General features: G+C 42.8%; 1 protein-coding gene across 1 annotated transcript in view; it reads right to left on the bottom strand.

Moving 5' to 3' along the window:
• Positions 1 to 222: 222 nt before the first annotated feature.
• LOC128511042 (immunoglobulin superfamily member 1-like) overlaps positions 223 to 13,479 on the bottom strand; it is a 52,331-nt gene continuing 39,074 nt past the window's right edge. The window contains exons 7-10 of the mRNA XM_053483698.1: positions 7,451 to 7,741; positions 2,203 to 2,487; positions 759 to 875; positions 223 to 468 (exon numbers count right to left, since the gene is read on the bottom strand). Of these exons, the coding sequence (XP_053339673.1) occupies positions 422 to 468; positions 759 to 875; positions 2,203 to 2,487; positions 7,451 to 7,741 (740 nt within the window). The 3' untranslated portion in view covers positions 223 to 421. The remainder of the gene's footprint in view (positions 469 to 758; positions 876 to 2,202; positions 2,488 to 7,450; positions 7,742 to 13,479) is intronic.

Below are 13,479 nucleotides of genomic sequence, written 5' to 3'. Positions count from 1 at the left end.
TGACTTGACTTTACTTTGACATCCATCAATATAGCTATAGATATACAAGCAAAATAGAAAGCTTTAGAAATAAAATTTTAATCAGGTTGAAAATAAATCATTTAATCCAAATGCACACAACTACAATTATAGTTCACACTGTAAAGTCTAACAAAACTAACTTGTAAAAAAAAACAGAATCAGAAATCACAACCTGCACTGAAAAATATTCTACTGTACATTTTCATTCTGACATAATGCAAATAAACCATATACACTCTGTATATTAAGCACATCTTACCTGTTGGTCATGAGAATAAATGTGACTATAAAATACTGAACATTGAAGTGACAAACAGGAAAATTACAAATCAGAATATATAAGAAATATATTAATTTATATTACAGGTCAGTGCATTCTCTTTAAATAGATGAACGTTGATCACTCCTCTGTGACTGGATTCCCAATTCTCTTTTCTTGGGTGTGAGCTGTTAAAAGAATTGAAAAAGTTGTTTCAGTTATTTCAGGTGTTTATGACAGAAAAGCAACCAAACTGAAACTGCATTTGATCAACACATCATGTCACGATTTAAAAAAATTCAAGATCAGTTGAGAAATAAAATAATTTGTGAAAGTGTAACAAAGCCATTTCTAAGGCATTTCAAACCCATTCACAAATGGAGAAAATTTCGACTATTTCCAACGTTTTCAAATGCAGCTCATCAAATGCTTTATACATTTCTAAAAATGTGTAGTGGTGTACTGAAAGAGTTCTTACCTCGAGCTCTATAACATTTGAGCAGCAGAATGATGGTGACCAGCAGATACGGAGAGGCCGTCACTACACTACTGATCAGCATGAGCACTGAGATTGGAGCTTCTACACCTAATGAACCTGAAACAGGATACATAATGAAAACATTGCTTTATTTATAGTAAAGTGTATGTTTCATCTGCAGGACATTTATTTACATTTACAGTTACATTGAAACTTCTTCTACATTAGTTTTCTCCTACAGTCCAAAGACCTGCAGATTAGGCTAATTGTAGGTGGCGAATTGCCCATAGCATGTGAACGAGCGTGTGAGGGTGTGTGTGTATGTGTGTGTGCCCGGCAATGGATTGGGAGCCTGTCCAGGGTGTATCCTGCCTCGTGCCTGTAGTCTCCTGGGATAGACTCCAGGTCCAGGTTCATCATGATTCGCCGCGAGTTTTGGCGTTGTGGTAAAATTTCCATCTTTTCGCGTGTCGGCCCTCGCATGGTATCAAAAAAGTAATCCAAGTACTCTTGTGCATTACTTTGTAACGCATTACACCCGACACTTATTTTAAGTGGTATCAGACATGCTTATTTATATTGGTAAATAAAACTAAACTTAACAACTCATTAAAAACACATTGTTTATGCTTATAAATCATAGTGAAGTGACAAAACAGAGGCAAACTGCGTAACCACTGAATTGTGTAGATTTTGTACAAATTTTAAGAAAATACAAAATTGATGTATTTCACAATTGTCACTCTCAATTTTCATCACAAACACCTTTTAAACACCATAGAATATTAAATGTAAATTAAATGAAAAGAGTTATCTACACACAGCAACAATTATCATAAAAAGAGAGAGCACATGCCCTCTGATATCCCTTACTTATTAATACTAAGGTAGTTCTGAATTTTCTGATTATTATTAATGTGGGTTTCAATAAACATAAAGTGCATATACACTCATTATGGAAAAAAAAAATGCATACACACAACAATATTCAGAATTATTAAACATATGCAGGCTGTAGTCTTTATGAAGCACAGACATTATGACTCAGATAAACACAATGGTTTTACCAAACTGCAGCTCCCATCAGCCCCTGAGTGTCACATACACACCTGTTTTGAGTTTTAGTTTTGTATTTCAGTTTATGTTCTTGTAGTCCACCGTTTTTATTATAGTCTTGTTTGGCTAATGCCATGATGAGGCAAATGCTAATGCTAACCCCTAGCTTCTTGCCCCAAATACTGTATAAAACACAGTTTATTTTACCTTTTTTAGACCTCACAGATATTATATAACATTATTTTTTTAACTTATTTCAACATTGTAGAATAAAATGGAATATCAATAATTATGCATAATTTTTATTCTCACCACTTCTAACTTCAATTCCTTTGAAAAATAAAATAAATAAATAAATAAATAAATTAATTAATATATTACATTGTACCTCTTGCAGTAACCATGACTTCATTGCTGTAATCTGTGTAATACTCTTCAAACGCTTCACCTCTGCGTGCTCTGCACTTATACACTGAGTCTCCTGTATTATTCACTGTCACAGAGAGTGTGTTGGTGTTTACTGGTTCAGTGCTGAAATCCTGTAACGGCTGATTATATTTGTACCAGAGAAACTCCCATCCAGTGGACTCCTGCAGCTCACAGGTCAGAGTGACGGTGTCTCCAGTGTAGATGGAGCTCTGAGGATTCACTCTCACAGTCGGTTTGGGTTTTGCTGTTGGGATGAAATGATAAAAAAGTCAGAGCTGCTTATACCTTTATAACATAAACAGCAGATTTAACATTTTATAGAAAATCATGATCAGTTCAGTTTTTAATTAATGAGCGTGAATGTGATCATTGTTTACATGCAGGATGATGAATCTGAGCGTAAAAAACTTAATTGATTACTTTTATTTAATTAGTAATACAGACATCTTGCACTTTAATAGTAAGCAGCTTTCTGATGCTCGCAAATCATTAACATTTAGGCATTTGGCAGATCCTCTTATCCATTTTTTAATTTTTTTTTTTACTTATTACACATCCAAGCAGTTGAGGGTTAAGGGCCTTGCTCAAGGGCCCAACAGTGGCAACTTGGTGGTTGTGGGATTTGAACCTGGGATCTTCCGAACCATAATCCAATGCCTTAACCACTGAGCTACCCCTGGCCCAAATCATGTACAATATAGTAATTGTTTTTAAGAAAGAGAGAGAGAGAGAACACTTATTTGTTTTGTGTTAAGTGAACCTAGCACAGTTCTTAGTGCGTGGGGCTTTACTGTATATTTATCTAATAAAATGAATAATGCAGGCTGTAGTCTTTATGAAACACAAACATTATGACTGTCAAATAAACACAGTGGTTTTACCAGACTGCAGCTCCCATTAGCCCCTGAGTGTCACATACACACCTGTTTTGTGTTTTCTTATCCTTGGTGAGTGCATTTTAGTTTTAGATGTTAGATAGATGGTTGTTTTGCAATCACTGTTATTGCTATTATGTTATGTGCTAGTTAGTGTCTAGCTTCTGTTTACAAAAGAATATAAGACCGCTACAAAGATACAGTAAGGAGTACATGCTGAGTTCCATTTTAAAAGCTTCACTTGATGCTGCGTGAAAACCCTATGGGAACATCTTTCTGCGTTGCCGCTTGTAAAGCATGTGTGTATCAAACACGCCAAATCTTGGCATACTGTATATAACCTCGGTCAGGTGATGTCATCTGATGAATTGCACCTGAAGGTTATAAATAGGAGTGAACTGAAAACATTCCTCCGATCTTTTTGTCTTCAGGACCGTATTGTGTTTGCGTGTGGTGTGTGCAAGCGAATTTAAAAGTATTAAATCAACGATATGATGGAGTTTGTTAGGATATCCATACCTCCGTGTGATAGATCTCTTTCGAAGCGTGTTCTCCACACCTTTGTTTAGAGTGCTTCGCGCGCGGCTCGCATTCTTAAAGACAACCGCGTGTGGCGACGCATACCTGGAGTTTAACAGTGCAAACTGGCAGAAACGCACGAGACAGGTTTTCCCCTTCAGGAAGTTTTCCATCCACTTCCCAAGTGTGCATCAGCGCTTCTTGTGAATGGATAGGAGAGACATACTCTCGCTTCCCCGGGTACGGGGAAGGAGCCTCAGCGGTGCTCTCTCTCCCTCTCTCTCTCTTTCTCTCTCCCTTTTTTGGCAACCTTCATGATGAGTTTACTCTTACATGAAATAGCCTTATTCATCCCGTGTTTTTGGTGCCATCAACTTCGATTTATTCGAATATCGTTGATGCGAAGGTGCGGTTATATGATGATGTCCCAGATAGAAAAGACGCTTGTAGGCTATCTCTCTCCTGGGACATCATTCTCCCAGAAAAAGCACACACTCGCCACCAAGCTGCGTAAACTAACATCTTCCCTGGTGAGAAAAAGCTTTCAGGCAGCTTATCAGGCTGGTGCTCTACTGCACACTATGGCGGTTTTGCAGGCTGACCTGTTGAGGAGGCAAAATTATATGAACAAGCCTTCGGGAAATTCCCGACCGGGTCTGACTCTCGCGAGGCGTGAAGCACAAAAAGAGAGTGTTATGAGCCTGGCACCCCTTCGTAAGACTGGGGTGCGGCGTGCCACACTTTGCAATCCGCCTCAAAGAAGTCGGACCTACATACTGTCTTCTTCACGAAGAAGAAGTCCTGAGGCACATTCGCCCAGGACCGTGGGGGTGGCTCCCCCCGGGGAGGGGCGCGTAGAATTCCTCTCAAGGATGAAGTGTTCTCCCTGGCACCCACAGGAGGTCGGTGTTCTTGCTCTGCCACCACTGGTGTTTCCGACAACACCGGTCTCCAAGAAATGTTAGTTTTTCTGTCTTTTCCTGCCATGTATCAGGATGCCGAACATCTAACACCCCCCCCCCCCCCCCCTTTAACCGCTAAGACTTTTGCCCCTTTCAGAGAACTTAGCAGTTTCGGGTTCTTTCATTTGGTTTAGCTCACCCCACACATTAGAGGACTAGCTGATTCTGGCTCAGTCTCAGGAGCTAGCGCTTCAACATCGGGATGTCGTCCCAGCTCATTTTCGTTCCTTAGGATTGAGACTCAAAACCATAAAAGTGTTCCCTTTCCTGCTCACAACACAATATATTGGGGTGTCACGTAGGATTCGATCGCAATGCGGGCACAGGCGCCTCCTGCGCATGTCGAATCCATTTCCAACACCCTGAAGGAAAACCAAGCTAGGCCAGAAAGTGACTGTTCATCACTTTCAGAGATTTTTAGGTCTCATGGCAGCTGCGTCCACGGTGATACCTTTGGGCCTTCTGCACATGAGATCGTTTCAATTGTGGCTAAAAGCAAGGGAATTTTACTCAGGGCCAATCCCCGGAGGCAAATAAGGGTTACGCGCCAAGGGCTTCATACCTTTTCTATGTGGTTCAAATCCCAGTTTCTGACTTTGGGTCCTACTCTACGTGTGTTTTGTCATCGCGAGACGCTAACGACAGACACTTCCCTCACGGGCTGGGGTGCGGTCTTAAATGGCCGTCCAGCCCAAGGGAGCTGGAGAGGCCATCTTCTCATGTGGCACATCAATTGCCTCGAAATGTTGGCTTTATTCCGGCCCTGAAACACCAAACATGGTAGTTGAGGCTACCATGTCCTAGTGCAGGTGGACAACACTAGGGTAGTCTTGTACATAAATCGCCAGGGCGGACTGTGCTCGTGCCACTTGAATAAGCTAGCGCACCAGGTTCTGCTTGGGGCACAGGACGAGGTTCTGTCCCTTAAGGCGATTTACATTCCAGGACACATGAAGTTAGGAGCCATGGAACCTTCACTCACTAGAAGAACTTATGCCCTCAAGGTGAGGGTATTTGAAAGTGGAGCATGGTGAAACATGTAGACCCAGTCCTGCAAGAAAGGTTGTCCTAGGGGCTTATGCCCTAGTACCTTCAAAATGTATGTAGCCGCTATTTCGGCTTGTCATGTTCTGACTTATGGGGTCTGGTTGACACCCCTTCCAAACCACTAGAGTCAGCACCTGTCTGGCTTCTGACCATCAAGATGAGTTTTTCTTATAGTTACTTCTTTTAAGAGAATTAGAGATCAGCAGTCTTCCCATCCTGCCTAGACTTTGCCCCTGGGCTAGTCAGAGCTATTCTGCACCTCACCCGAACTATTTTTCCTCCGCCTTTTACAGCTCCGGAGCAGGAAAGGTTTCACTTACTGTCTTCAGTACCCACTCTTCAGATTTACGTCCACCGCACTAGCCAGTGGCGTAAGTCAAAGCAGCCTTTGTATGCCAAACGTTGTCACTGAAAGATGCTTTTGCCCTAGCCTACGAGGCGCGTGGTCACACTTCGCCTCTAGGAATCAGGGCTCATTCGACCAGGGGGATTGCCTCATCTATTGTGCTGGCAAGAGGTGTTCTCCTGCAGCAAGTGTGTGATGCGGCAGGTTGGTCCTCACCGCACACCGTAAGATTCTATAGTCTGTATAAAAACAATGCGGCATTAGATGCTGTGCTCCAATGCTGCACTCCTTGCGTGACTGGACGTCCTTTCAGACAAAATTGATTTGAGAAATGTTTCCGGTTCACTCCTATTTATAACCTGCAGATGCGCTTCATCAGATGATGTCACCTGACCGAGGTTATTTATGCCAAGATTTGGCATGTTTGATACACACATGCTTCACAACTGGCAACACAGAAAGATTTTCCCATAGTGTTTTCACGCAGCATCTTGTTCCCGCTTTTTCAAGGAACAGGGTTACAGCAAAGTAACCCGAGACGAATTCACTTTTTTTTTTAAATTCATTGCCATCATAAGGAGCTGGAATGTACCTGAACAGCCAGATTTGGGGAAAATAGATTCCATGAAATTTACTTAAATCCTGCCATCATACGCTCTCCATTCTCCTGCTGTATTCCTGATCTCTCTCATTATTAGAAGTTTAGTTTCTTTTTTTCTGTTCATTGAGTTCAGGAGACTCCTTGCATCAATTAAATTACATAAAATAAATGTCTCCTTACAGAAAACTGCACCCCATCAATGACTACATGTATTTATTTGTGTCAAACATATTTTAAACTCTTCATCACGTTTTGTATCCAGGATACACGTCTCTCTGAAAGAGCGGTCATGATAGCTGTTTTTATTTATTTGTTTGTTTATTCCTGGATAATTTGTAACACCTGTGTCCACTAGTCTGTATCTCACACATGAGAGTAAATCTCTCTGATAAACACACACTTAACTGTGTAACTGTGAAATTGTGACTTTCGTTGATCTAGTGAACAGTACTAGAATAACTGCATTCATTTTCACTTTTCAAACTGTTTGTATGTGTGTATGTGTATGTGTGTGTGCATGCGTGCGTTTAAATAGCATAGTTTAATGTATCGTAGATTAGTCAAATAAATTCTTGTTTCTTTATAAAGAACTGTTGTCTTGGTCATGTATTTTAAATTCTAAACATTTGCCCAGATCCTGTTCCTGTTTTTACGTTAAAAACCCTACAACTGATTTACTTACTTTACTGAGTTAAAAATTGTTAGACATCTCTGGTCTCAAATCCTATTTAAAATGTATTTCAACATGATTTAAAACATTATAGAATAACATGGAATTGTTATAGTTACGCACAATTTATATTCTCAATACTTCTAACTTTAATAATGTTGTAAATAGAAAAAAAATCATGTTTTACCTTTTGCAGTAATCGTGACTTCATCGCTGTACTCTGTGTAGTAGTGTGTGTCGGCCCCGTTGTTATACCTGCGTGCTACACACTTATACACTGTGTCTCCTGTATTATCCACTGTCACAGGGAGTGTGTTGGTGTTTACTGGTTCAGTGCTGAAACGCTGTAACTGCTGATCATTTTTGTACCAGAGAAACTCCCATTCAGTGCCCTGATTCAGCTCACAGGTCAGAGTGACGGTGTCTCCAGTGTAGATGGAGCTCTGAGGATTCACTCTCACAGTCGGTTTGGGTTTTGCTGTTGGGATAAAATGATGAAGGAGTCAGAGCTGATTATACTTTTACAACATAAGCAGCAGATTTAACATTTGATACAATATCCTGATGCAATATTATTACAGTTGTCTGCTTTCCAGTGTTGTGCATAAACCCGCTCATCATTTGGTGAACTGAACGGTTCAGTTTTTAACTAAAGGTTGTGAAGCTGAACATGATTAACATGTAGGGTGACGAATATGTAAAGACTTTGTTCATTCGATTTCTAATACTGCTAATACAGACATCCTGAACATTGATAACAAGCAGCTCCCTGATGCCCACAAATCATATACAATATATTCTGCTCCCACTAGGATGATTGCCGAAGTGCTCGACCCTGACTAGCTTGGCAGTACAGTAGCTAACAGGTTCCTCCAAGAGAGTCAGATGCTGTACTTGATTTGAGTGGAGTTTACTAGAAGAAAGCACCGTAAAACTGAATCTACAAACAAGGACACCATAAAACAATGTGTCTTATGCATCACAATCCAACTGTTACAGAATAGAACATATTTAACATGTTCACTTAAATACTTAAAGTTTAATAAATCAGCGTTTACACAATTTGTACACATCTTCCTTTAAATTACACTATTAAAAAACACAAATATAAACCTAAATACTCACATACATATATTTTTTAAACCTTCAGATCACAAAACTCCATGACAATTACACAAGTACACACACAGCATCATATTGAATTCCTTCTGATGCAGCACTACTGTAACTACGCCAACTGAAGGACACACTTAATCAATGTTAAAATCAATATTTTGTGCGTGTGTATGTGCGCACGCGTGTGTATGAGAGAGAGAGAGAGAGAGTTTTTGAGTTTTCAAACACTTTATTTTGAAACAAAAAAGAAAAACCTACTTTACATTTTTACTTATATATATACAGTCACACATACATACACACACATTATATATATATACACACACATACATACATACATATGTCTCACACTTCTCCCGGCTTCAGCCCCAATCCACACTCTCCTACTCCTATGTCATCCCATACACAGAAATCAGTCACAGTCACTACTCCTGCACTTCCAGCAATCAACATCTCAGTGGATCAGGTGAAGCATGGCCTCAGGAAGATCAGCCCTACAAAAGCTGTGGGTCCGGATAAGATCAATCCGAGAGTCCTGAAATCTTGTGCTCCCCAACTATGTGGTGTCCTCCAGTACCTCTTTAGCCTAAGCCTGTCTCTGCAAAAAGTCCCTGCACTGTGGAAAACATCATGCATTGTGCCGGTACCCAAAACACCACGTCCTTGTGCCCAGAACGATTTTAGGCCTGTTGCTTTGACATCGCACATTATGAAGGTGTTCGAGAGACTGATCCTGGATACACTACGTCCCCTGGTGAAGTCCTCTATGGACCCTCTTCAGTTTGCCTATCAGCCGTTCATGGGAGTCGATGACGCCATAATACACCTGCTACATCATACCTACTCTCACCTTGACAAGCCTAGGACCACAGTAAGGATGATGTTCTTTGACTTCTCCAGTGCCTTCAACACCATCCAACTGGCAGTACTGGGGGAGAAATTAATGAACATAAACATTGACACCCGCTTGGTTTCCTGGATCATGGACTATCTGACCTGCCGTCCCCAGTATGTCCGACTACAGAACTGTGTGTCCGAGACTTTGATCTGCAGCACTGGAGCTCCACAGGGGACGGTACTGTCTCCTTTTCTTTTCACCCTATATACATCTGACTTTAGATATAACTCAGAGTCATGCCACCTGCAAAAGTTCTCTGACGACTCTGTGGTTGTTGGGTGTGTAAAGGAGGGTGACACCTCTGAGTACCAGTCTGTGGTGGATGACTTCGTTTCCTGGTGTGAGCGTAACCACCTACAACTAAACATCAGGAAAACAAAGGAGATGGTTGTAGACTTTAGGAGAAGCAAGACCCCTGTGACTCCTATATCTGTAAAGGGAGAGACAGTGGACATGGTCTCTGAATACAAATATCTCGGAGTCCATCTGGACAACAAACTTGACTGGTCACTCAACACAATGGCACTCTACAAGAAAGGACAGAGTCGGTTGTATTTTCTTCGAAGGCTCAGGTCTTTTAACGTCTGTAACACCATTCTGCGGATGTTCTATGAAACCGTTGTGGCGAGTGTCATTTTTTATGCTGTGGTCTGTTGGGGTGGTAACATTAGGGTGTCTGATAAGAACAAACTGGACAAGTCAATCAAAAAGGCCGGATCGGTGCTAGGCATGGAGCTTGACTCTGTGGATGTAGTAGCAAAGAGGAGGATTCTATCCAAAGTACAATCCATTTTGAACAATCCTTCTCACCCGCTACACAGTGTCCTTGCTGAACAGAGGAGCAGTTTCAGCCAGAGACTGATTACTATCAAGTGTTCCACAGAGCGCCACAGGAGATCCTTTCTCCCAACAGCCATAAAAATTTACAACTCCTCCCTGTAACTCATACACACATGTATGTGGATTTTTCACTAACTATTACACAACAGGACATTATTACATACCATATTAAAAATATAACTACTGCAATACTACTTCCCGAGAAAATTCAAATTCAAATTCAAATTCAAATTTTATTTGTCACATAAACAAACATACACAGTACGAAATGTAGTGAAATGCATTATACGACTGCCATTGACCCTAAAAGAGAATTAAAGTTTACAAATAAGAAATAAATATAAATAAAAAGAATACGATAGAAATTAAATAGAAAAATTAAATTAAACTAGGAAAATATAGAACTAAAAATAAAAATAGAAATGTGCTAGGAAAAAATAAAACTAAAAATAGAAACATGATGTGCATAAAAATAGAAATATACTGTACACAGAAATATGATGTGCATAAAAATAGAAATATACTGTACAAATTGAAATATACTGTACTGGGTGTGCAAATATGCAAAGAACAAAGTGTCTTTGTGCAGAGGTTATTAAAGTGACTTTGTGCACTGGTCCAGGATGTAAACGTAGACATGTAGTGTAGTTGTGAAGGTAGGTGTGCAAAGTTAATAAAGTGTCTTTGTGCAATGGTCCAGGATGTGAATGTACAACATGTAGTGTAGATATGGAGGAAGGTGAGCGTGTAATTGTCCATAGTGTTCATGGATGTAAAAGGATTGATAGATTTGATCAGTTATGGAAAGATTGTGTTAGTTCGTGGTTGTGGTTGAGAGACCTTATCGCCTGCGGGAAGAAGCTCCTCCTTAGTCTCTCTGTGTTGGCCTTCAAGGAGCGGAATCGCTTCCCAGACCGCAACAGAGTAAACAGTCCGTTATTGGGGTGGCTGAGGTCCTTCACGATCTTCCTGGCCTTGGTCAAGCACCGCTTGCTGTAGATCGAGTGCAGGTCAGGGAGCTCGATGCGGATGATGCGCTCAGCTGATCGCACCACCCTCTGTAGAGCTCGCCTGTCCTGCATGGTGCTGTTCCCGAACCAGGTCGTGATATTTCCCGTCAGGATGCTCTCTATGGTGCAGGAGTAGAAATTCCTGAGCACCTTGGAGGGCAGTCTAAAGTCTCTCAAGCGTCTAAGGTGGTAGAGACGCTGCCGGGCCTTTTTTACCACGGTGTTGATGTGACAGGACCATGCCAGGTCCTGCGTGATGTGAACACCGAGGTATCTGAAGCTGTCCACTCTCTCCACTGGGCTCCTGTTGATGACGGGGGTCTGGTAGTTCCTCACCTGCTTTGTACTGAAGTCCACTATCAGCTCCTTTGTCTTACTGACGTTCAGGAGGAGATTGTTTCTCTGGCACCAGTTCTCCAGATTTCCAACCTCCTCCAGGTAGGCCGTCTCATCGTTGTTCGTGATCAGGCCCACCACAACAGTGTCGTCAGCAAACTTGATGATGGTGGTGGAGCTGGTAGTGGCCACGCAGTCGTGGGTGTACAGAGAGTACAGCAGGGGGCTCAGAACACAACCCTGGGGGGCTCCAGTGCTGAGAGTGAGGGAGGCTGAGACATGTCCGCCCATCCTTACTGCCTGTGGTCTGCCAGTCAGAAAATTGGAGATCCACTAACACATTAATGAGCTGAGTCCCAGGTGCTCCAGCTTGGTGGTAAGTGTGGAGGGAATTATGGTATTAAATGCAGAACTGTAGTCGATGAAGAGCATTTTCACATAATTCCCCCTCCGAGTGTCCAGGTGAGTGAGAGATGTATGGAGGAGATGAGAGATTGCATCGTCTGTGGAACGGTTTGGACGATAAGCGAACTGTAGTGGGTCAAGTGTGTCTGGTAGTGAAGAGATGATGAAGTCTCTGACCAGGTGTTCAAAGCACTTCATCACTACTGAGGTGAGGGCTACAGGGCGATAGTCATTGAGGGAAGCAGGATGAGGTTTCTTTGGCACAGGAACAATAATGGACTCTTTGAAGCATGTGGGGATCACCGACTGAGATAAAGAGATGTTGAATATCTCAGTGAACACAGGTGCTAGCTGGTCTGCGCAGGCTCTGAGAATACGGCCTGAGATGCCGTCTGGTCCTGCTGCTTTCCTGGTGTTCACTCTCCTGAAGGCTCTCCTCACGTCATGCTCGGTGATGATGAACGCGCTTCCGGTGCTGGCAGTGACTTCCTGTCTGCAGCCGTTAGCGCCGCTAGCATTAGCATCGCTAGCGTCTTTAGCTGCAGCCTCGAAGCGAGCATAGAAAGTGTTCAGCTCGTCTGCCAGAGTCACGTCTGCGTTTATCATACCGGATGTTGGTGCTTTATAATCCGTTATTGTCCTTAATCCTTGCCACAGGCTCCTAGAGTCACTCTGTTGGAGTTGTGACTCTAGTTTCCTCCCGTAGCGCTGCTTCGCCTCTTTCACCGCCTTCCGGACGCTGTATGACGCAGCCTTATATGGTTCCATGTCCCCCGACGCGAGTCCCGTGTTGTAGGCAGCGGTGCAAGATCTCAGAGCGTTGCGGATGGTTTTATCCACCCACGGCTTCTGGTTGGGAAACGTTTTAATAGTCTTTTTTTCTACGGTATCGTCCGCTAGTTTCCCGATGAATCCCACAACCGCTTCCGTAAACACGCTGACGTCATCGTCGGAGCTGTTTCTGAACATGTCCCAGTCTGCGTCATCGAGTGCGTCCTGTAACGCGGCCACCGATTGGTCCGTCCAGCGCGCGACCTCCCTCTGAACCGGAACTTCCTGTTTCAGCCTTTGTTTGTATTTTGGCATGAGGAAGATGGCGGCGTGGTCGGATTTGCCAAACGGTGGACAAGATTGTGCCTTGTAACCGTCCTTGACTGTGGTGTAGCAATGATCCAGTGTCCTTTCGCCCCTAGTGGGGCAGGTGATATGCTGATAAAAGTTTGGCGCTGCACGTTTGAGGTTGGCACTATTATAGTCCCCCGCCGGTGTTGTGTTTGTTGCTTTGTGAGTGCCTCATGCAGCTCGCATAAGGCAGTGTCCGTGTCCGCTTGTGGTGAAATATAAACGGCGCTGATTATGACCGATGTAAACTCCCGAGGTAGATAAAAAGGACGACACATGATGGACAGTAGTTCCAGGTTTGGTGTGCAGGAGCGTGTGAGAGGAACAACACTCGCGCTGTTGCACCAGCTGCTGTTCACCATTAAACACACGCCGCCTCCCCTTGACTTCCCCGAGTCCCGTGTCCTGTCCATGCGGTGAACCGAGAAGAACTCGGCCGGCTGGATGGCGTGGTCCGGCACCGCTGGGTTCAGCCATGTCTCGGTGAAG

The sequence above is a fragment of the Clarias gariepinus genome, chromosome 1 (genome assembly GCF_024256425.1).
Source record: "Clarias gariepinus isolate MV-2021 ecotype Netherlands chromosome 1, CGAR_prim_01v2, whole genome shotgun sequence".
Classification (NCBI taxonomy): Eukaryota; Metazoa; Chordata; class Actinopteri; order Siluriformes; family Clariidae; genus Clarias; species Clarias gariepinus.
This window is presented reverse-complemented; position numbering and strand designations above follow the sequence as displayed.